Genomic DNA, 26,145 nt, shown 5'->3' on the forward strand with positions numbered 1-26,145 from the left:
TCAATAAAAATAGAATTTTTCTACGACATGACGATTTTTAAGAGCATAGTAGAAGGAAAAACAGAGGGCAAAAAAGGAAGAGGTAGACCGAGGATTAACTACATGGAACAGACAAAGGAAACACTAGGTGTCACGTCGTATAGGGAGGTCAAGGATATGGCCTGGGATAGAGCTGGCTGGAGGAAGATGCATGAATTGGTTGCACCGACAAGAGGATACTCTTAAATGAAAAGAGAGAGAGAAGAGAATGTTAGTGTAAGTTTTAATCAATTTGTACATCAATGGGACATGGTTTTGGCTAAATTAATATTGATGAGTCGTAGTGCACGGTTCAAAAGACAGAGTTTATAGTTCAAAAAACATACGAGTAGCATTTTCTATCAGACATCGTTTAGAAGCAGACAATTTGTATCGTAAAGGATTATGTAAAATATTTATTAAATTAATTTATTTATTTTACTTTATTTCTTCAAATATCTAAAAATTTTATAACATTTTATTTTATGTGTACATGTAAGCAGTTTTTATATGTTTTCATGTATTTGTGTAGGTGTTTATATGCACGTAACTATATATATATATATATATATATATATATATATATATATATATATATATATATATATATATATATATATATATATATATGAGATAGGGATGTATATTTATATTACATGTATTACTTCTCCATATTTAAAAATGACGGAATTTTCATCGTGCCTCCGATCAAACTATTTGTAATTACTCCTCTCCATCCAAAGGTTGCCTGGAAGAAATCGCTTTTAGCGTTAAGGTTGCCCATTGTTTTCTCATTATGATTATTTCTTGTAATTGTTTGTATATATATATATAATAACAGAGTTATTGTATTCAAAATTTTATATAGCAGTTTCGGAGAGAGCGTTAAGGAACATGGTAAAATGAAATGAAATTTATTTACCAGAAACATTGTGAATAAGATATGTGTTAAGACATATTTGATTGTATACTACTTTTACAGAGTCCAAAACGAGATAGGTGCGCGTGCGCACCCTACTAGTAACACACTGTCCGTTAGAATATGTTTGTCCTCATTGACTAAATACGTATGTAGGTTCTTGACTCTTGAGCAAGCGCCAAGCAGAATTAATTAGTATAATGGATTTTTTTATTGTTTTTTTTTTTAATTTTTAGAAGTCTTTTATCTTCTTTAGGTATCGTACCCTGAACTGAATTCTCATATAAAGTTTTATCTTCTTTCCCTAATCAGAAAAAGAGAGAAATTAATGGGTATCAATAATTTATAGAGATGTTAAAAAAAAACTCTTATTTAAGGTCAGTTAAGAAAGATTAAATATGTCCATTATATACTTTGTTTAGGTAAATATTAATTATTAGTATATATATATATATATATATATATATATATATATATATATATATATATATATATATATATATATATATATATATATATATATATATATATATAGAATAACAGAGTTATTATATTCAAAATTTTATATAGCAGTTTCGGAGAGAGCGTTAAGGAACATGGTAAAATGAAATGAAATTTATATACCAGAAACATTGTGAATAAGATATGTACTACTTATTGCGTAGTAAATTGTATTTGGATCCATAATAAACACAATTTCGCATTGAAAATTCAAGTGAATTGTATGTTATTAAATGATATCTATTTCATAAAACTAGTATTAGTATTTATTAACATAGTTTCAAACAAAAAAAAAAATCCTAGCAAAATAGTATATTACTAAAACTACAAAAGCATTTTAAAATTCACGACAATAATTAAAGATTTTGTTCTACAAATAATAAACCGGTTTCAATTGTGCCAAAACCAGTTATTTTAATTTGACAATTAAACTTCTAAACTGATGTTGATCATTTTTCTAGTAGTTGCTAATTTTGGCAAGCGGGTCGCCAACTACAGTTAGGTTTTGGAAATGTTTTAACCCTTCTTTGCATAATGGTGGAAATTTCCATCATAACATTGAATGCCCAAAAATATTTAAAGAAACAAGTTTACTTTAAGTTGATCGTGTCTGGATACCTTTTTAATGTCCATTGCAGAAAAAAAAACATAGCTGTCAAATTTATTGTTTTAACTATTTTTTCCTTTAATTTTGAACATGAATTATATCACCTTGATTTATTTTACTAATAAAAAAAATACATGCAAATAAGATCATTAAAAGGGTCACTGTTGCCCACCTCCCAACCTTTAAGTTCCATTAGTCATCTCTCACGACACCCACTGGAAAGGAGAGGGCTATTCTATGCCGGGACCACACGGCCCCTGAGTTCAGGGGGGAAGGGATTGTTAGTAATGCGAACTACCAGTCTCATCGCTAGCAATATACCCTGACAGGTCGACCTCCATGTACTTCCCCTTGGAAATCGTGGTGCTGAATTCCAGGTGTATTTATCACGATGGGCTAACTGACCTGGGCCTCCAGACAAGTGGCAAGCGAATTCATCGTCGTTGGAATGAGTCACCTGGCGTTGCTATCTCATTCTATCTCACGGACTCGCTGGCGATGTCGATTCCATCGACGAATTCGCTTGCCACTTGTCTAGAGGCCCTGTCTTTCGTTTTCACTTATCATTCCTCACTGGTGCCCCGCCGGTGTATACCGATAGCGCAGGGGTTACAATTCCATTATCATCCATTGAAAAAGGCCCCTAAGTTCAGTACTGGATGTTTCTTTTAATGGGTGATAATGGAATGGTGACCCCACCCGCACTATTGGTGTACATCGGCGGGGCACCAGTGAGGGATGATAGGTGAGGATGAAGCAGGTCAGTTAGCCCATCGTGACGAATTCAACAAGAATTGTTCACGATGGTTTCCAGGGGGAACCACGTGGAGGTCGACTTGATAGGGCATATTGCTAGCAATGTCGAACTCCATTGCTAACAATCCCTTTCCCCCCAGTACTGAATGTTATTCCGTATAAAGTATTTTTTTTTTCGTATATCTTTCGTTAAATCGGTCAGTGACCCGATGTGCGTAGATAGAAGCGTGCCACTGTCGCAACTATTGGTATGAACGTAGTATGCATGCGCAACAAGGTTATATTATACTAACTAGTTGACCCGGCGAACTTCGTTCCGCCTAACAGTCGATTCTTTATTTTTTTATTTTCTTTTTTTATTATGATACCTTCTTAATTTAATTTTATTTTTACTTATTCCAAATTAAGTTATATTTTTATTAACAATAGCTTATATTTATATTAATATGCGCGTGAAGCAGGTTGTCGATTCGAATATATATTTTTTATGTTTGTTACCTCATAACTCCGTCTGTTCTAAACCGATTTGGAAATTCTTTTTTATCTAAAAGGATATATATACAGGTCTCATAGACTTCCATTGAATTTTTATGAATATCGCTTTTGAATAACTGGTTTTGTCCCCATAAAGTAGAAAATAAAGGAAATTTATAGGAACTCCATTTCCACCCAAAAAGTTTAGACACATAATACATATGTACAAGTAGATTTGGCTTAACAACAAATATTTTTTTTTAAGTCGTCCAACCTATTTATTTAACTCGTCGTGAAGTTATTATATATACACGTAAACTGTTGTTTATATATGTGCTGATTTTAATTAATATATATATATATATATATATATATATATATATATATATATATATATATATATATATATATATATATATATATTAATTTCAATAATAATTCCGTCTATTGACGTGATATATTTGTGTGTATATATTTTGTTATTATTTGTTTGCCTTTAATTTTCTTTTTAAAAAAATAATACTATTTATCAACTTATCTAAAAAGTTTCATTTTTAACAACTATATTGGGGTAAAAATGTAAAAATCAATATATTGTTATAAAAATGAACAGTCACAAATAAAAATAAATTTATTAAAAAAAAAGAACTAATCAAAAGTCTATAAGTACTAATGCTAAATAAATAAAAAAGAAACAATAATTATCAACTTTTTTTTATACCACTGAGGTGGCAAACAAGCATACGGCCCACCTGATGGTAAGCGGTTACCAGTGCCTATGAACACCTGCAATACTAGAGGTATTACGCGTGCGTTGCCAACCCTGAAGAAACCTCTTTACCCCCCTTTTGAAGAATCCCATGCTGTAGTCTCTTGGGAAAACCTCGGCAGGGAGCTCATTCCACAACCTGAGTGTTCGTGGGAGGAAACGTCTCTGAAACTTATGTAACAAAGAATATTTTGAATAAATGTATTCGAAAAAAAAATGTAACAATCAATACATTGGTACATATAAAAATTAACATAGTCGCAAATAAAAATAAAAAAAAAATCTAATCAAAAGTCTATTAGTACTAAACTAAATAAAAAAAAAAAAACAAAAAAGATTATACTAAAATGGCCTATTGGCCAGTTTTCTTATTTAGTGCCATTCACCCCGATATTAGGGTATTTTGCCTACGTAATGTTATTGTCACATTCTCATCTTTTTGCCAATGACACATTACTGTTTCACCAGAGGGAGACTTTGTACAAAAGTCGATTGCATGGGTACCTCTGTCCCATTCGTGTTTCAACCGTGAAGCAGTTGTGTTTACATGGCTGTGTTTCGGTTTGAAGGGTGGGATATGGCGTGAATTTACTGGGTACAGAGGAATAACACCTGAGTCCCCAGGAATGGCAACGCATGGGGAGTATCATGGGCGAAACAGTATACTCTGTTATGTCCATGGTACCGCTCATGTCTATAGGCGACGGTTACCACTTTCCATCAGGTGGGCCGTCAGCTTGTTTGCCATTCTAAGTTGTATAAAAAAGAACCGTCACGTACAGGCGATGTGTCAGTCTTCTCCAGAACTTGAACTTGCCCTCAAACAATATTTAATAGATTACTTATATACTTGTATAGTTTTACATAGTTTGGTACTTCCATAATAATCAAGTTTAAGATAATGTTATTATTTGCAAAGATCTGTTTACCTCGTTCAGAACTATTCCACCTGGGACATTGTGTTATTGTTTAAAACAAATGCAACTGTATAATAACAATTGCTAATAACTATATGGCAATATATATATATATATATATATATATATATATATATATATATAACTTAGAATGGCAAACAAGCTGACGGCCCACCTGATGGAAAATGGTAACCGTCGCCTATAGACACGAGCAGTACCATGTACATATCAGAGTATACTGTTTCGCCCATGATACCCCCCATGCGTTGTCATTCCTGAGGACTCAGGTGTTATTCCTCTGTACCCAGTAAATTCACGCTATATCCCACCCTTCAAACCGAAACACAGTCATGCAAACACAACTGCTTCACGGTTGAAACACGAATGGGACAGAGGTGCCCAAGCAATCGACTTTTGTACAAAGTTTTGTTTTGTATTGCTATCAATATTATTGTTTTAACTTGTATAAAACTAGTTAATGAACTAGGTTTTTACTCACTGCTTTGTACACGTGGATTACATAAATAGAAAACTATAAAAATAGGCCAAATGGCGTATCAAAATAAAACATATATTAGATTTTAAATGAGACCTCCAAGAAGACAATTGTGAATATAGGAAACGTACAAATGGACAGTTAAACAAAATTAAAAACAAATTGCAAAAAAGTACTGTTTTACTGTTTACAAAACATATATATATATATATATATATATATATATATATATATATATATATATATATATATATATATATATATATATATATATATATATATATATATATATCATACAGTCATCGTCTGTGACAGTGACAATTTCATTATATATTAGCAAGACTAGCTGTTCCCGGCGACTTCGTCCGCGTTTACGTCGTTTTTCGTAAAATAAGTAACCTATGTCCCTCCTCGCGGTTCAGTGGTTTTGATGTAACAGACACATTTCCCTTCACTGTTCTACTCCTATTGATCGTAGCGTGATGAAAAGTATACTATAACCTGCCTAGAAGTATGAAGAATAATTGTATCAAGTTTTGTTAAAATCCGTCGAGTAGAGTAGTTTTTGTTTCTATATCGAACATACAGACAGACAGACAAAAATTTTACTGATTGCATTTTTGGCATCAGTATCGATCACTAATCTCCCGCTGATAGTTGTATTGGAAATATATTTCATGTACAGAATTGACCTCTCTACAGATTTATTATACTTGTGCAAATGACGAGTGATTTTTTTTATTTTTGGTACAGTTACAACCAAAAATTTCAGAATCTTAGCTTACTACATAATACATTTGTAAAGACCAGATTACAGTCCAACGTGTATACGACATACTGTCATGGAAATGACAGTTCTCAAATAAAACAGACTCTCATGGCAGTGACAGGTAACGTACACCATGCTGATTTGGTAATGGGAAATTGTATTTTTAACATACATTGACAGTGAGAGTGGACATAGACTGGTTTACCTTTCTCGTTTATGTAGCAGGTAAATCAGTTAATTTTAAACTTTCGCGTTGTTTACATATATTTTAAATACACAATCGGGATTTATAGGTAAATAGTATCAAGATAGATAGATAGATACTCTTTATTGTTTCCTCCAAAAGATTACAATAGTAAACTTATTATAAATATAAACAATTACAAGAAATAATCACAATGAGAAAACAATGGGCGACCTTATCGCTAAGAGCGATCTCTCATCGATCTCGATCAGAGGTACGTTGAAAACTCTATTATTTCTAAATATGGAGATGTGATACTTGTAAATATATATATATATATATATATATATATATATATATATATATATAATAAAATAATAAATAAATAAATAGATTTATTTCCTCTTCACAATTCATCACAGTGAGATACAATGAGACATGCTTATATACCTTATACGTAAAGGATTGATGAATGTGGAAGAAGCGAAAGAGGTTTGATTGAATCGAAGCATTTGGCGTTCCACTGTTTCTGCCTACCCTAATGGGACACGGGCGTGACAGATATGTATGTATGTATGTATACATTATACGTAGTCATCGTGTTCCCTAAATGGTGTTTGTTGGTCAAGACCATACGCATCCTAAATCAATCATTATCATAATTATATAATTAATCGATTCGAAATCGTAAATTGATCGATTAAATTACAATGTTGAACAGGTAATTTTTTGTTCCTTTTCCTATACAGCTAGTGCGTATTTTTAAGTAGTTTGTAATAAAAACGGTTGTATGTTTTTTGTATGTATGTAAATCGATATATTGGCCATACCACTTTCCATGCGCCGTAAAAAGACACCTCTTAATTGAAATCTAGTTATGTTTTTAAAACATTTCTACCTTCCGACACCGTCGTCGTAGCACCATCGTTCTAAGTTCCAAGTGTGTTCATCGTGATAGGCTAACTGACCTGCCTTTTCTTTCTCATCTATCATCCCTCACTGGTACCCCGCCAGCCAGGTATTATCCATTAAAGAAAAAACCACATAAAGGGAGGCAGTCTAGCTTTACTCTTACGTTATCGGTAATTATGTTCAAATAATGCTATTTTATTGTTGTATATTTACTTATCTAAATATAATACATCTCGCCAGTTATTTCACTTTGACGTTGATAAGTTATGAAGGGCCATGTCTACGTATTGGAAATTCATGAATATGCAAAAAATGTATGTACCTGGCGTGTTTAAATTAAACCTGAGATAAGTAAGACATACCTATTTGTCTATCTGCTATTTTCTAACAGTATAGGGATATAGTAAATTTTTTATGCAACTTTACGCTGACGCTGCTGTCTATTATTCGACCATTAGGTTCCCTTAATCGCCTCTTACGACACCCACGGGAAGAAAAGACGTGGCCCGGACCACTATCTCAATCTATACCGGGACCACATGCCACAATACTATAGTATAAACAGTTTCGTGGCCATTACAGTATACCTAGTTATGTCCATGGTATTGTTCATGTCTATAGGCGACGGTTACCACTTTCCATCAGCTGGTCCGTCAGCTTGTTTACCATTCTAAGTATTGTAAGAAATGTATTGTTATTGAAATTTGTTTCTCCTTGTTTCCAGTCCAGCTTCCTTGCGAGAACAAAATGGAGCAGCAGCTTACCGAGATCCGAGCAAACCTTGACTTTCTGGAGTCGCAGTACCGGACGCGGCAGGAGGACGTCATTACCTTACAGGTAAGTAATATGTAGTAAAAATACAAAATTGTTTAATTGATTGATTGAGTTTCGATTTGTTATTTAGTGATCATCATCAGCCTTTAACTGTCCACTGCTGAACATAAACCTCTCCCTTAGGAGGTTTTTTTTTTTTATTTTATACAAAAATCCAAAGCTCTTAAAAAATACCTTTCATGCTAAGTGTCTTATGAATACAGCCAATAACGGATTTTATTTATACAAACATAAATTATGATTCCAAAGCGAGGCAGACAAGTTAGAGTGGGTGTATGCAAGTAATATAAGCACATGTATGAAAGAAACCATGTATAATAATGAGTGTCCACGAATGTTGCGCAGCACGAAATGTGAAACTCTTTTACATTTCGCGCTGCGCAACTGTGGAACAGGCTACCTGCTGACATACGGGATAGTCCTTCCATTACTTCCTTCGAGAGAAGACTGAAATCACATCTTTTAATCAATTGTACATGATAATTCTATGCACTTATACCATATGTATATATATTTATCTAGTCATATAGTGAGGTACAAAGAGAAAAGGTGGACTCTCCAAACAACAAAATGGCGAGGTCCAGCAGGAAAAAGAAGTGTTGGAAGGCAAAAAAAGAGATGGGCTGATGACATAAAGACAGTAGGAAAAAATTGGACAAATATTGCTACAGATAAGGAGAAGTGGAAAAAGATGGGGGCCTCCCCCTTTTACCCTTAGGGACAACTGAAGTGGAGAAAACGCTATAATAATGGGTAAACTGTACCACGTCTTTGCAAGCTGTTGAATGATTGCAAGCAACACTTGGATATTCACTTCGATACAGAAGGGGATTTCTATAGGAAAGCATTGCAGTTAATTTAAATAGCTAAAAAACTTATGTGAAGCAATCATCTACTGAATCTAAAAAACAATACCAATGTCAAATACTTCAAGAGTTTGTTATGCCATATTATAGTTTATTTGTTAATTAGCATGCTGTGTTTCCTTTAAAATGATTGTACACTAAGTATAAATAGACAGTAATTTTAATATTAAATCTTATCAGTGTAACAATTGCTAGGAGACCAAATAAAGATAAAATAAAAAAAATAAACTCAAACACTACTCAAGCGATTGCAAAAATGTTTTTCACGTATAAAAACTGCAAAGTAGGCTATATATATATATATATATATATATATATAGTAAGAAGGAGACCAAGGCATAATTACATCAGGTATATCAGGGAAAAAATAGGTATCGTGTCATATAAAGAGGTGAAGAGACTCGCTGAAAATCGTAATAAGTTTTAAGAGCCCAACCGGCAAGAGCACAGCTCTTAACACTAAACCTACCAAGCGCGGTCAATTGACCATTTTTTATGTATAACGTTGCTGTATCACCATGTAACTCATTGACTTGTCCTGTAATATACATACAAGCCATTTTTCAATATTTACAACTAACTATAATTTACTTGTTTACTATCCAATTGGCTAAAATCTCTTCCTATATTAATATACATACATTATTTTAAAGCGGTCATTTGACGCTCATGGTAGGATTAGGTATTATGAAATGTCGGTAGGTTTAATGTTAAATACGAAATAAAATGTTTTCCATGGTTTACGATAACATAAGTATTCTATTGAAGTTAGTGTTATCTTGGGGAAGTCCATATCATTCGTTATTTGATTAGGTTTATTTACCAATCACGGTAATTAAACAAAATATTTCTAATAACCAAGGTGCTTGATTTTGTATCTAGCGTAGTGGCGTGACAATACATTTTTCCACAGCAGGTGCTAAATAGCTATCACGTGGTCAACACAAGGACAATTTTATAAACACCTCGAATATAGGATATGTTTACTAACAGTGGTAAGCCCGTCTTTTTCCCAGCCCATATAGTACATGCATTCCGAATTTTATAGTGATTGGTTTAACCGTTGAGGTGCTAAGTGGTAACAAGCGGGGGGAAAAGAGGTTGTTAGTAATGGAGACTAAAAATCCCATTGCTAGCAATATACCTAACCAGGTCATGGTTCCTCCTGGAAACTATCATGGTTAATTCCTGATGAATTCATCATGATGGGCTAACTGGCCTGTTTTTGTTCTCATCTATCACCCTTCACTGGTGCTCCGCCAGCGTATCCCGTTAGCGCAGGCGGGGTTACCATTCCATTTTCACCCATAAAAAACAAGTGGTAACAAGCAAAGTCATTTTTACTCTTAATATAATTCACCATCTTATAAGCTTTTAACTGTCCACAGCTGAACATAAACCTTCTCATTGGGGTAGTGGAAACTACCCCAAGGAGAAGGTTACTACCCTATGGCGATTGTGTAATTATGGCATTAATTTAGGTTTTTTTTTCTAAAATTATAAGTGTAGCCATGTGGTCCCGGGATAGAATAGGTCACCCCTACCTTTTCCATGGGTGTCGTAAGAGGCAACTAAAGAAGGACGACGGATGGACAGCAACGTCCCACTTAAAACGTCTCCAACACTTAACTGCGGTTGCTAATCCACCTACCAAGTGTGGCAACTCCCCTAAAGGGGAAGCTTATGTACAGTGGACAGTTAAAGGCTGATATGATGATAATGATGATGATGTTGATTGTATTGTAATCGTGGTTCGTTTATTTCAGGCGAAATTACTAGGTCGGGAAGATGTCCGGGGCATAACATCAGCGGACGATGTTTCCACGTCTACAATGTCACCAGAAGTAGTGGCGCTTTTGAAGAATATGACTGGTGAGTGATCTATCTCTTACCTTTTTTATTTCGTGTGGAAAATCTTCAGCAAGACCGTCCCATCTGCCGGAGGGCGGGCAGCTGGGGTGTGTGGGATTCGTACCCACTAAAAACCACACGGCGTACCTCGAGGCGCTTATGTTGGATCCCGGGTTCTCGTTTGTACGACTACCTATGCTTTCCATGCGTTGCCATTCCTGAGGACTCAGGTATTATTAACACAACTGCTTCACGGTAGAAACACGAATGTGACAGAGGTACTCAAGGAATCGACTTTTGTACAAAGTCTCCCTCTCTCCCATATACTGCCATAAGGAACGGTCCTACGCCACCTGCATCCACTGACTCCCTGCAATGCATTTCGTCGTCACTCCATTTAGTGGGGGATCGTACTACACTAAATTTGCCTGTAAGGAGTTGCCACTCAAAAACCTTTCTTCCCCATCGAGCTATGTGACCCGCCCATTGCCACTTCAGCTTGCTTATCCTTTGGGCTGTGTTAATGACCTTGGTTCGTCTGCGGATATCCTTATTTCGGATTCTGTTGTGCTAGCGCAGTTGTTTCACGGCAAACACGCGAGTGGGACTGAGGTACCCATGCAGGCGACGTGAGTACAAAACCTTTTGTTACAGGTATGGGAATAAAACATGAAACCACCTATAAACCTATTTTAACTAATGGAGTGTGTTGCTTCTTTGGGAATTCAGCGGAAAAGAGATAAAACACTTCAATAGCTAAAATAAATTTATATATTTAGATTATGAGTCGTATGATATTTTTCTCAAACATGCTTGGTCCCGGTATAGAATAAGCCACGCCTTTCTTTCACGTGGGTGTCGTAAGAGGCGAGTAAGGGAGAGCGAGGGATGGGCAGCAGCGTCCAAAACATCTCCAAAGCTAGTTAGGCTGGTTGCTAATCCAACTGCCAAGCGTGGCCACTACTAACAAAACCCCTTAAGGGGGAGGCTTATGTTCAGCGGTGGGCAGTTAAAGGCTGATACGCTGATGATGATTATGGTCTCCTACAGACATCATCTACTCACAATTATATTTTTCTCAAACACGCTTGGAAATGTGAGCATTATTCTGACAATCTTCTTCGAGATAAATCAAAATTGCCGTACTGGCCAGATACGTGCGGGCAGCGGCCGGCAAAAGTTGTATGAAAATCCATATCTGTCGTGTTTTGTGGCCAGATAAATTACTATGTAAACTCATATCTGTCCTGTAATTTAAAAATGGAATGATCTTTGACTTCGAAACATGGCTACCAAGTAGGTAACTAATAAAAGGTTTTATTTAAATTTCGAACTGGCTTGCAAATAGAAAGCTGTTTATTGAAAAAAACAAAGGAACATTATGGCACGAGAAAAATATTATTGTTCGTTATTCGTCATTGAACTTAAAAAGTAAAATTGTGTTTTTGATTTCCGCGCATTGTTTGAGCAAAGTACTATACAAGCCTTGGCCACAACTAGGCATTGATGGACTCACGTATCGTCTATCAATGCCTCAGTTGCTGGCCGCTGCAGTAATGTGCAAACAACAAATAAAGGTATTAATGTATAAAATGCAGTATGTTGGGAACAAACCCATATGTTTGCATAATAATAAACCGTTGTAAATTGCATAAAAGCCTGCACAAACAGGGTCAGTTCTCACGGCGCAGTCCTCCGGGTACTCTAAACGGATTTTTTTGTACTATTGCATTGTTTCTCAAAGTTTCTGTGTGCCGACTCATTAAAAGACAAAAATTTAATTGAAAAAAATTATAAGCTTAAATAAATGCAAATTTTGAAAACAAGATGTGTATACGCTTGTTTACAATCTTTGTGGTATTAAAAAAAATCGAAATAGTGGAAGGATTTCACCAACACCATATTCATTAGAGGCAACGCGCTTAATAGACATTTTTTGAATTTAGAATACATAATTACGCTTATTATTCAAAATGGCGGACAAATAATGAGGAATTCAATAAATAATTATTATTTTACAATTGGCTTTATATTAGCGTATTTGGATATGTTATAAAAAGATATTTCCTATATTTCTAAACAAAATAATAAATCTACTTCTGTAAACTATAATTTGGAATAAATTTATAAAAGACAAATTTATATACACACAGACATTTTATATTTTGGACAAAATTAGTATGATTTTAATTTATGCGGCCAACAAAAGAATAAAAGCATAAATTAAATTTTGAAATATGTAAATTTCTTTTTTAAATTATTATTAAAAAATATATATATAATAAAATATGAGAAAAACAAAAAAAAATGTATACTTTTTTTAAAATACAGCGTCTATTATAGTATTTTCTAATAACATCACTACAAAATTTAAAGCTTTCCCTCTACAGTAGTGTTTGATTTTTTTTTTAATTGGTCAATAAATAACAAAACTAAAAACCAATCCGGCCGGTTGTAAAACTAAAAACCAAATCTTTTTGTAACATGGATAAAATCATATTACGCCCGACCCCAAATGATTGGGATAAGGGTAGAAGATGATGGTTAATAAATAACAAAGTTAAAAGTGTTAAAATAACATTTACTGGAGAAAATTCATTCGAAGATGTTTCACTCGTACTTTAAAAAGCGTAGAAATAATCTTAAAATTATCGTCTTTTAGTCAATTCTTCACCATAAATTTTGAAAAATGTTAGTTTTGGCCATGATCTTTTGAGCCTGAATAGTTTTAATCTCTTGTGTCAACTAAGGTGTAGATAGGTGTCTATCACGCACTAGATAGATGTATGCATGATGATCATAGACAGTGATGAGACTTTTAAATAATGCAATTAGGCCATCAACAGAAGCATTATGTACTGATGTCCAGTCCAGATCTATTAAGCCCTTCTGCAAGTGATCAGTATCTATAGCTCCAAAGTTACGCTGCATAAGGATTTTGTGTTTATATTTTGGGGAACGGGTTTGGTAAGAGAATAAAATGAGACCGTTACAAGAAAATGCATCAGCAGAACTTTGTCCATGCTTTACGACAAGAAGAGGAGAAACAACTAAGATAAGATCGAGTAAAGAAGGAAAGCAGTTGTGAAAGGAGTGGGTAGCTTGAATAGGCAAGATATCAAGATTGTAGGCCTTGACTACAGTTCTGAGGTGATTTTAAAGAGTCATTTTTAAAAAAAATGTCATCTTTAAAGAGACAAGCACCAAAGTAATTAATACTTTTTTGTTCATGAGAAGCAATTAGGTTTTCTGTAAGTTTTTCTAAACAAGTAAAACAATTGACAGTAAATGACGTAACTATAGATATAGTTATTTTCGATCAAGTTCTTCATTTGAATATTATATTTATTTATGGCAAAAAAAACAGCTAAAATAATACATAATTATATACTTAAATAGTAATATGGTAGCCACTAGAATTTGCACAAAATAAAATACAAGTAAACGAAACACAAAATTAGACAATACTAAATTAAATAAAATTAAACAAATATAAACAAAATTAAACAAACAAATACTATTGAAAACTACACCAACATTGTCAATAATAATGCTCAGACGTTAATAAAAGATTTTTTTCAGAAAAACACTAATGTTTTCTTACTACTTTCTTACACAGGTATTAGTTTCATATAATTATGAAAATAATACCTGTATAACCATATATAACCATGTATGTATAAACCATGTATAACCATAACCATTAAAAAAAATTTATTATAATTTAGAATACAAAAAAATAGGAAAAATTATACTTCTGACTGTATATTAAAGAAAAATTATATAAAAAAGAAATCTTTGACAACAAATTAAAAATATTATTAAATATTATTTATATTATAAGTATTTGTGTAATATTCTATTATATATTTTAATATTTCATTTAACTGTTTATCTTTATATTTGTTTATGTATAACCAATACATACTTGTACTTTAGCTGCCCGTTAACTGCATGCTTTCCAACTGTATCGGGTTGACTGGAAGAGATCTCTGTCAGAGATAAGTCCACCCTTGCTCACAACATTTATAAATGCATTAATAATGTAATTTAAAACTGCAATATAAAGAATAAATATTAAATTTTGTATAACCGATGATTATATAGGGGATTGGGACAATATATCCTCTCAACTGCGTCGCGTCAAAAAATGTGCATCTGTGTCGCGTCCGCTTAACGGACATATAGATAATAATGTCATATATACTGTTTTGTCAAAACTAGCTTGGCGATAAGCTTAAATTATTGAAAACAAACCATCTCATGTCCCTGACGCCAAGAATGTACGTAATACTAATGAAATATGAGACCCACTTAAGTGTCAATTGAAGAGGGACTTCTTTGGTCCATGTTTATAAACAAGTGCTGTATAAAAAAAAAATATTGGAACATAAGCCATTTTATTTTTATTTTATCAAGTATATAATATTGTACAAAAAATATATAATTGTACATCCAGCAATGTCTCTTAGTTTTTTAATAATTGAAAAATAAAAGGTAATTTATAGGTGACCCCATGTTATTTCTCATAGAACAGTTGCATTGCAATTCAAGTCGAGTGTAGTGTAAGAAATTACATAAGGTATCTAGTTGGAATACAAATCTAATCTGAATTTTGTATAATTCCAATTAGATTTCGGAAAAATCAGGTTTTTTAAACCTATACGCTAACAATACCTAGTCTGTGTAAAGTCCGCTCACGGGACGCCACAGATGTGGATTTTCCACCATTTTGCATGACACAGTTGAAAGATTAATGATGTAGTAACTACAATATATAAATATTGTTATATATTAGTTACTCCCATCATATTAAGACCCTCATGTAATATTGAACAGGAACTCAATGGGATTCTAATTCCCAGTTTGAGAAACGCTGCTGTACAATAATATCTCTGACGTGTGTCGTACGTGTCGTCCCTTGTGCAAGTGGCATTGTTGTTATTGCTTACATTGACTTATGATTGAGAGGGACTTTTGTCCCCGGAATTATGCTGTTCGATTTTGCTTCGATTTTGTTCGAATGCAATATAATATTTTAAAATAAGCTGAGAATTGTCCTTGTTTTTGCAAGTAGTATTTATTATATATATTTTACTAATATAATTGAATTATAACTTGATTATGTCTGTACATCTATACTAGTATTATAAAGAGTAAAGATTTGATTTTTTTGTGCAACTTAGAATGGCAAACAAGCTGACGACCCACCTAATGGAAAGTGGTAACCGTCGCCTATAGGCATGACCAATACCATGGTCATAACAGAGTATTCTGTTTCGCCCATGATACCCCCCATGCGTTGCCATTCTTGAGGATTCAACTGTTATTCCTCTGGACCCTGTAAATTCACACCATATCTCACCCTTCAACCGAAACACAGCCATGCAAACACAACTGCTTCACGGTTGAAACACGAATGGGACAGAGGTACACAAGCAATCGACTTTTGTACAAAGTCTCCCTCTGAATAAATAAATAAAATAACAGTGTCCGTAAATTTGATCATATTTCCAAATTCCGATCTCAACTGAAATAGTTTCCTACTCGTATACGGCAACGAAGACAGCTGCGTATTTTGTTAACGCTTTTTTCAATTATCCACAACTCGAGTTCTTCTGAGTATGTACGTAGAAAAATCACTTTTACGGAGACGACAATGAGAGTGCTGCCTTCGTAAACTAACAAGTTCTAGTTTCTCTCATCGATCTGGTTTCATCTCTGACTCATTGACCGTTATCTTACGGATTTTAAACTTTGTAATACTTTGTTCTTTTAATCGAAACCAACTTCAGTGTACTCCTATTTAAACGTAAGTTGCATGCCCATTCCCTTTGCCACCGCACAGTTTTCTCCGTACTTGTTTTTCTTTTATTATTCTTTTTAATTTTTTTTTTCTTTCGTTTCAACTTTATTGAGCCTGCGTTGAACATCTGTTATTTTTTAATATTATTCGTATTTTTTTTTCTTTTCTTTTTACTAGACTTCCTTTTATTATATATATGTAATTTATTTGTATTTAATATTATTAATTTTTAATTTTATTTTATTAAGTTTTTTTTTATACAACTTAGAATGGCAAACAAGCTGACGGCCCACCTGATGGAAAGTGGTAACCGTCGCCATTTTCCTTATTGAAATTTCTTCAATTCATTGTTTCAATTCATTGTTTAAGTAAACATAAATGGAAAAATCGCATGTTTGCATGGCTGTGTTTCGATTTGAAGGGTGGGATATGGCGTGAATTTACTGAGTACAGAGAAATAATACCTGAGTCCTCAGGAATGGCAACGCAAGGGGGGTATCATGGGCGAAACAGTATACTCAGTTATGTCCATGGTACTGCTCATGTCTATAGGCGACGGTTACCACTTTCCATCAGATGGGCCGTCAGCTTGTTGTCAGCTGACAGCCATTCTAAGTTGTATAAAAAAAATAAAATAAAAAATAACAACTGCTTCACGGTAGAAATACGAATGGGACAGAGGTATCTAAGCAATCGACTTTTGTACAAAGTCTACCTCTGGTCGTTTGCCAATATTGAATTTAAAACTTCCATCTGTCCATAAAGTAAAGGAAAAATACGGTTTCAGGATCACGCGCGGCCGCCGGTGTTTCGCCGAAGAATCTCCAGCCACTGCGGGTCCCGTTCGTGTACCAACTGCTGCCGCACCTAATGAACGATCCATTAAGTTTGCGGCCAGCGTACCACATGAAAGCCGGGAACACGTTTGCTGATATCGTTTTGGGGATACCAACAGTGAAGAGGGACAAAGAGAGCTACCTTCTAGTCACGCTTAGTGTAAGTTGATTCACTGATCACACATTCTTACGAAATAGAATTTTAATTATCTTTAAAACATGTGCATACTTAACGATATTTAATTTATTCGTGTGGTCCCAGCATAGAATGGACCACCACTTTCTTTCCCGTGGGTGTGGTTAAAGGTGATTAAGGGAGCTAAGGGTGAAGGGATGGACAGCAGTGTCCCTCTTAAAACATTACCAAAGGCCCAACTGCGGATGCCAACATGCTTGCCAAACGTGGCAACTACTGGCAAAACCTGCTAACTATGGGGAAGGCCTATGTCTAGCTATGGACGAATAATGGCTGAGATTATATATATATTTTATTAACTCGCTATGTTTGGTATTTTGACAAGCACTGTACGCCTCCTGATGAAGACTTGCAGATAAGTCGAAACAATTGTCGAAAACGTTATATATATATATACATAGACACATAATTTTAATTCATCAACCGACTTTCAAAAAACTAGGAGATTCTTAACCTATACATAAATAATATATGTTTAGAATCTGTATATAAAAATATATATAGATTCTATATATATATATATATATATATATATATATATATATATATATATATATATATATATATATATATTCTCTAAAAGGATATACATTCAGATTGACTCCATAGAAATGTAAACACAATTCAGTTCAATAATTTGATTTGTCAATCAAAACAACTTATTTCACACAAAAAACAACTTATTTCACCACGTTTAAAGTCAGTATTGATTTTTTTCACAAAATCTACTTGTTACCACCCAATTCGGAATAAACCCATTCATTGGACGAAAATGAAACTCGCATATTGCTATTGACAAATATATTTTCCAAGTTACGAATTTATGTCAATACAAACAACCTCGCTTTATATTGGACTCTGCACTTCAAAACGGAAATAAGTGTTGTATTTGGTTGCAGTGTGATGTTGGGGTACACAATATTTACTTGTATACACGGTGGAATCGATAGCATCCTTTGAAAGGAGGTCAATTTCAGAAAAACAAAGTGTAGCCTCCTGTAAAATTACATTTTATTCTTTATCTTCATATTTTTTTTTTTGAGAAAAATAAAAAGGTACATGAAAGTCTGCCATATTTCCGTCATATAATAGATTTTGTAACGGAATTGATTCCGTTGTGATTTTATAAATATAACTAAATTTTATTCTAAAATTAATTATTACAATAATAAGTGTGTTCAGATCGATGTGTGATCCGTAAGTGAAGTTATATAAAATCAAACATAAAGGAAATGGGTATTTTTGCTGTAAGAATTGAAATGCTGACTGGACACAGGTGTCTCACTCGGTAGCGCACCTTCTTGCTTCATGCTAGGTGGTCCGATCGTCGTTGAGGGTGTGTCGTAATACTTGATAGGTATCTACTGTAACACAATAGTAAACTTATTATAAATATAAACAATTACAAGAAATAATCACAATGGGAAAACAATGGGCGAGCTTATCGCTAAAAGCGATCTCTTCCAGGCAACCTTTGAATAGAGAGGAGTAATTATAAACAGTTTGATCGGAGGCACGTTGAAATTCTATTATTTCTAAAATATAGACATGAGATACATGTAATAATGTAAATATATTTAAAAATAAAAACATTTAGATATGTCACACACATTTTAACTAGGTATTATTGAGTTAATATTTAACTGTATCGTTTTTACCCTTGAACATTCTATAGATTAGATTTTAAATCAAAGGAATTGATATTATTACAATTGAAACCGGTTTTTTTTTAATCTTTAATTATTAGAATAGAAGATTAGTACAGATAAAACAGCCGTTAACTTGTTTACCATTCCATAGGTATAAAAATAACAATAAATAAAAAAATGTAGCCTTTATTCAGATCAAATTAACCAAATAACACTGCTGTAAAACAAACATTATGCTATGAAAAGACTTAATGAAACATATGAATTTATTTTAGTAATTGCTCCTCGTTTATTCCTCCTCCAATTGTTTCCATTCTCGCTTTTCTTGAGCCATTCTGTCCTATGTTACTCCTGCCACTTCCCTGATGTCATATATATATATATATATATATATATATATATATATATATATATATATATATATATATATATATATATATATATATATTGTAGTCTGAATAATAAATGCTCATATTATTTTTAATAATTATACATAAATTAATAACGGCCGTAACCGGCGAGCGTGTATGAAAAGATTGATGAATGTGTAAGAAGCAAAAGAGGTTTGTTTGAATCGAAGCATTTGGCGTTCCACTGTTTTTGCCTATGTATTTATGTATGTATAAATCAATATACAATAAATATATAAAAAACATATTTTATAATGTTATTACATAGTTACATACCTACATTTGAATTACTATATATATATATATGGTACAACTCTACTCGCTAACATTGATGCTCCTTTCCACTTTGGATTTGCTGGATGAGATCTCTTTTAAGTTCGTCTTTGTACATATGCTTACCTCTCTCATATTCCTTTATATATTATGAGTGTGTACAATAAAGTATAAAATAAAATTAATAAATAATATAATTATATTTTATTACAGCATTTGGTGGACGGATTGACTGATGATTATATGAACTCGACCCTGATCGTTGTGATGGTAGGCGAGACGGACATGGAGTATATCCTCAACACGGCCAGGCAAATTGAATCTATGTAAGTATATATCGTCGTTGTGCAGCGAAAAATCACTAAAATTTTTGGCAAAACCTATTTTTTTGCCACATTTGGTTTGAAATATAATAATCTACCCTATTTTAAACAATATAAGCATTATATTTTTCATATTTTTTGAAATTACAGAATGTCAATAGGTACCTAAGTACCAATTCTACCGGACCTTACTCCGCGAAAACAAATTAAATTGATTTTTTTTTTATTTTAGTGTAAAAAAATAAATATTCAAATTTCATTCATTACACATAGTTTTATGAAATTGTAAGCTATAATAATAATAATAATTTTTATTTCGGACTTTTTGGTCCATTAAATATTTATTAGTAACAATATTCTTAAAAACTAATGTTAGTAAATTTACATACACAATACACATACACACACATACAATATATAATTAATAATATACAGATAATCACCGCTGCACAATTCCATTGGAAATTGCGCAGCAGTGATTAACGTACACACAGTGCAGCCTGCTCGCCATCGTACTCAGGATGCTGTTGGCGCTGGCACGTACTCTGCGCACCAGGGATGCACACCTTTTTCGCATCGTGGCATAAAAACAATCTACACAATGCTCGGCGAACATCCCTGACGCGCTACAGAATCGTGGCAGCCCCATCAACACCCTGAACGCGTTATTATATTGGATACGGAGGTCGCTGTAGGATTTTTGAGTATATACAGCCCGCAGGTTGCATGCATAGAAAGATGTGCAATGTGATCTAAATAGCGTAGTTTTAACTTGTCTAGAGCACCGCGCAAACCTGCGTGCTATCATATTCATCCTCACTGCCAGCGATAAGCATAGTGTAAGCTATGCTTTCTTTCTACAAATGTTTTTGATAGCATTTAGCAGCTCAGAATCTGTTTTTTGTAGTTGATGAATTTTCGCTGCACAACAACGATATAGCAACATAGTAATTTTATGGTAATATCATAGTATAGTGTGATCCTTGTATAGAACGGACTACCCCTTCCTTTGCCTTGGGTGTCGTAAGAGGCGACTAAGGAATGGCGAGGATTGGACAGCAGCGTCCCTCTAAAAACATCTCCAAAGCCTAACTACATTTTTTTTAATGGATGATAATGGTATGGTAACCCCACCCTCGCTATCGGTATACACCGGCGGGGCACCAATGAAGAATGATAGGTGAGGATGTAGCAGGTCAGTTAGCCCATCGTGACGAATTCAACAAGAATTGTCCACGATGGTTTACAGGGGGAACCACGTGGTAGACAACCTGATAGGGCATATTGCTGGCAATAAACTATAATATAGCATATAAACTTCTTCATTCCATATAGTACATGAATACCAATTTTCATAGTGTGATTAAGCCGTTGAGGTGTTTCTTTAATGGATGATAATGGAAAGTGGAAGTTAATCTGGCAGGGTATATTGCTAGCAATGAGACTTGTAGTCCGCATTACTTGTAATCCCCCCCCCTCGTTAAGGTGGTAGATAGATAGATAGATAAACTTTTTATTTCAGCCATTTATGACACACGTAAATTTACAAATGAGTTTATACAATCAAATTATTTACACTTTTCAAAATGTACAACAAAAGATAAAATATGGTTTCGCCATGTGTGTCGCAGTGAGTCAAATAGGCTACAGCTCAGTGATGGTATTGCTTAAGAGCAAAGCACTGATTTTCAGCTGCAGCCTGAAGTTAGGCTACACGGACGTGTGCAACAAACACAGAGTGTAACCAATTTAACAGCCAAAGATAAAATTGTATTATATAGATACATACTTATATAAATGATGCATAAATAATATATTTCATTAATTAGGTGGTATAAGCTAACAAACGAACAAATAAAATCACATTCACATTTATAATATTTATAAGGATGTAGAAACGAGTACAGGTCAGCCTGTTATTATTTTTCAGGTTTTCAAAACAAGTGGACAGCGGTTTAATAGAAGTCATAGCACCTGCAGCCTCTTACTACCCCGACTTCGAGTCCCTGCCCAACACCCTCGGGGACTCGGCCAAAAGAGTGAGATGGCGAACGAAACAGAACCTCGATACCATCTACTTAATGGCGTACGCACAGAGCAAAGGCACCTTCTATTTAATGCTAGAAGATGACGTCATTGCGAAGAAGTCTTATATGCAGGTATATATATTTCAGATTAGAATTATTCGAGTAAATTTCAATTAAAGTTCTGTCCCAATTATCTGGATGAGTGGCGGTCCTCCACCGTGCGTTTTTCAAGGCACTTTCTTCCACGCACAACCACGCTTTGGAATCAACTTCCAGCAGCAGTATTTCCGAACCGATTTGACATCGTAACCTTCGAGAAAAGAGCATATTCCTTTTTAAAAGGGCGGCAGCACACTTGCAATGCCGCTGGTGTTGTGGGTGATCATGGGCGGCGGTAGTCACTTACCATCAGGTGAGCTGCCTGCTCGTTTGCCCTCTGTTTTATTTAAAAAAAGAATTATTTATTTATTAGTACATATATGCGTAATTGGCGGACTTAATGCATAAAACGGGGGGGGGGGGGGAAGGATTGTTAGTAATGGAGACTGAGAATCCCATTGCTAGCAATATACCCAACCAGGTCGACCTCCTCATAGTTCCCCCTGGAAACTATCATGGTTAATTCCTGATGAATTCATCATGATGGGCTAACTGGCCTGTTTTCATTCTCATCTATCACCCTTCACTGGTGCTCCGCCAGCGTATCCCGTTAGCGCAGGCGGGGTTACCATATCATTTTCACTCATCAAAAAAAAAATGCTAAAAGCATCCTCTCTCAGTCAACCATAGGGAAGTGTCAGAATACTCGAATGCGGTACTAGTAATTATTGATATACATACGTAATCAATCTTTGAGTGTTGGCAGTCACACACACTAATGGTAGCGGAATTAAATTAAATAATTCTATTCGACTAACAAATGATACCGACTTCAGTAAAATGACACCTAATTCAGGAAAATAATTAAAACAGTTTCTTAATGTTATTATAATACTTTTTTTGTTTATGCAACTTACAATGGTGAACAAGCTGACGGCCCACCTGATGGAAAGTGGTAACCGTCGCCTATAGACATGAGCAGTACCATGGACATAACAGAGTATACTGTTTCACCCATGATACCCCCATGCGTTGCCATTCCTGAGGACTCAGGTGCTATTCCTCTGTACCCTATAAATTCACTGCCATGTCCCACCCTTCAAACCTAAACACAGCCATGCAAACAACTGCGACACAGTAGACACACAAATGGCATAGAGGTGGCCAAGCAAACGACTTCTGTACAAAGTCTCCCTCTGGTACTTACTAAAACAATGGATTTCTCACATCACCGGAATAAATTGTCGGTCTTTAGGATATCAAGCAGTTCACAGCGGATACGACAATCAGGACACCCGATTGGTTCTTCATAGAATACTGCCACGTCGGTGGTATCGGGAAGCTGTTCAGGTCGACGGATCTGGCCAAGTTCATCGTATACGTGCAATTGTTTTACAACAATATGCCAATCGACTGGCTTCTAGAAAGCTACCTAGCAGACCGTGTATGCACCATCGACAAAACTTCGGTATGCAACTATTGTCTTTCATTTTTGTGCCTTGAAGTCTTGCCATGGAATGGGCCATATCTTTCCTGTGAGTATCGTAAGAGGCGACTAATGGTGTTCAGTGGTCAAGAGCTGGACATCAGCGTCCCTTTTAAAACATCACTAAAGTCTAACTGTACTTGCCAACCTGTTGCCTCACAAGTGTGGCAACTACTGGCAAAACATGGGGAAGGCCTATGTTGAGCAGTGGACAATTACTTTACGATTTATTACTAAGTGGATAATTACAACTTTATTATGGTACTTTATCCACATGGATTAAGGTAATAAGTATACATACATGCATACATATCTGTCACGCCTGTCTCTCATTAGGGTAGGCAGAAACAATGGAACGCCAAATGCTTCGATTCAAACAAACCTCTTTCGCTTCTTCCACATTTATCAATCCTTTCATACACGCTCGCCGGTTACGAGTACTTTTAATTTGGCCCTTCTAATAATAAGTATACTATATCTTAATCTAATATTTGGTATTAATGGATGATAATGGAATGGTAACCCCACTGCGCTATCGGTATATACAGGTGGGGCACCAGTGAAGAATGATAGGTGAGGATGAAGCAGGTCAGTTAGCCTATCGTGACGAATTCAACAAGAATTGTTCACGATGGTTTCCAGGGGGAACCACGTGGAGGTTGACCTAATAAGGCATATTGCTAGCAATGGGGCTGTCAAACTTCATTGCTAACAATCCCTCTTCCCCTCCCCCCCCCCCCCAATATTTGGTATTATTCCTTAATCGCCTCTTATGACACCCAAGGAAAAGGAAGGGGTGGCCCATTCTATGCCGGAACTACATGACGTCTATATAAGAATATAGCTATATGTATAATTAAATAATATAATATATACATTTCAAATATAATTTTCAGAAAGCATGTGGCCAAAGCAAACTGCAAATTAGACCAAAATTTAAAACATCTCTATTCCAACACATTGGGCTGTATTCCTCTCTCAAAGGCAAGATCCAGAAGATTAAGGTAAGGTGAAGGAGATTTTACACACAGAATATAACTGAAAAAGAAAATAGGCCAAGTATAGCAACATCATACATATATATTTCACCCTTAGATTGTATAAATAGAGTGTCTCCATACAAATGCTTCGAAAAAAAATGGATCAAATTTTTCATACAATTTTACATGATAAATAGTAGCATTAAATGATACTTCATCAATGATCATTCACAGGATGCCCAATATGGCGCAGTACCAACCTTCTACCCCCACAGCAACCTGCCCATTGCAAATGTTCGAACCACTATCGAGGAACATACCGATCACACGCTGAGGAGGGCCTACGACGGTCAAACCTACTTCTGGGGAGTGAAGCCGAAGAAGGGAGATTTAATAGAGTTTTGGTTCAACAAACCCATCATTCTCGAGAGGTTTGTTTTTTTAACAATTTTTTTTATACAACTTAGGATGGCAAACAAGCTGACGGCCCACCTGATGGAAAGTGGTAACCGCCGCCTATAGACATGAGCAGTACCATGGACATAATAGAGTATACTGTTTCGCCCATGATACCCCCCATGCGTTGCCATTCCTGAGGACTCAAGTGTTAGTCCTCTGTACCCAGTAAATTCACACCATATCCCGCCCTTCAAACCGAAACACAGCCGTGCAAACACAACTTCACGGTAGAAACACGAATGCGACAGAGGTACCTAAGCAATCAACTTTTGTACAAAGTCTCTCTCTGGTGATTTTCAATCTCTGGTAATGTCAATTTATTTAATTATAACCATTTTATACTATATGGCCATGTGGTCCCGGCATAGTATAGGCCACTCCTCTTTTCTCGTGAGTGTCGTAAGAAGCGACTAAGGGAGAACGAGGGATGAACAGCAGCGTCCCTCTAAAAACATCTCCAAAGCCTAACTGTGGTTGCTAATTCCTCTGCCAAGCGTGCCAACTATTGGCGAAACCCCCCAAGGGGGAGGCTTATATTCAGCAGTGAACAGTTAAAGGCTGATGATGATAATGATAATGATTTTATACTAAAAATTTTTACCAGAGGAATCTATACTACAATTATGAAGAGTAAAAAATTGACTGTTTGTTTGTAATCTTGTCAGATATCTGTGTACATTTCGATAAAGTTCTGTATTTCGGTATTAGATATCCATTATTTAATATAT

At 34.8% G+C, this 26,145-nt stretch overlaps 1 protein-coding gene across 2 annotated transcripts in view; it reads left to right on the forward strand.

Annotated features, from left to right (window-relative positions):
• LOC113521007 (alpha-1,3-mannosyl-glycoprotein 4-beta-N-acetylglucosaminyltransferase A-like) overlaps positions 1-26,145 on the forward strand; it is a 54,370-nt gene that overhangs the window by 25,958 nt on the left and 2,267 nt on the right. For both annotated transcript variants that reach the window (XM_026906444.3, XM_052895430.1), the window contains 8 exons: positions 8,047-8,159; positions 10,789-10,894; positions 17,467-17,675; positions 20,257-20,369; positions 22,297-22,525; positions 23,748-23,960; positions 24,875-24,982; positions 25,193-25,389. In XM_026906444.3, the coding sequence (XP_026762245.2) occupies positions 8,047-8,159; positions 10,789-10,894; positions 17,467-17,675; positions 20,257-20,369; positions 22,297-22,525; positions 23,748-23,960; positions 24,875-24,982; positions 25,193-25,389 (1,288 nt within the window). The remainder of the gene's footprint in view (positions 1-8,046; positions 8,160-10,788; positions 10,895-17,466; positions 17,676-20,256; positions 20,370-22,296; positions 22,526-23,747; positions 23,961-24,874; positions 24,983-25,192; positions 25,390-26,145) is intronic.

This window comes from Galleria mellonella, unplaced genomic scaffold (genome assembly GCF_026898425.1).
Source record: "Galleria mellonella isolate WM207_F2 unplaced genomic scaffold, CSIRO_AGI_GalMel_v1 utg28, whole genome shotgun sequence".
Classification (NCBI taxonomy): Eukaryota; Metazoa; Arthropoda; class Insecta; order Lepidoptera; family Pyralidae; genus Galleria; species Galleria mellonella.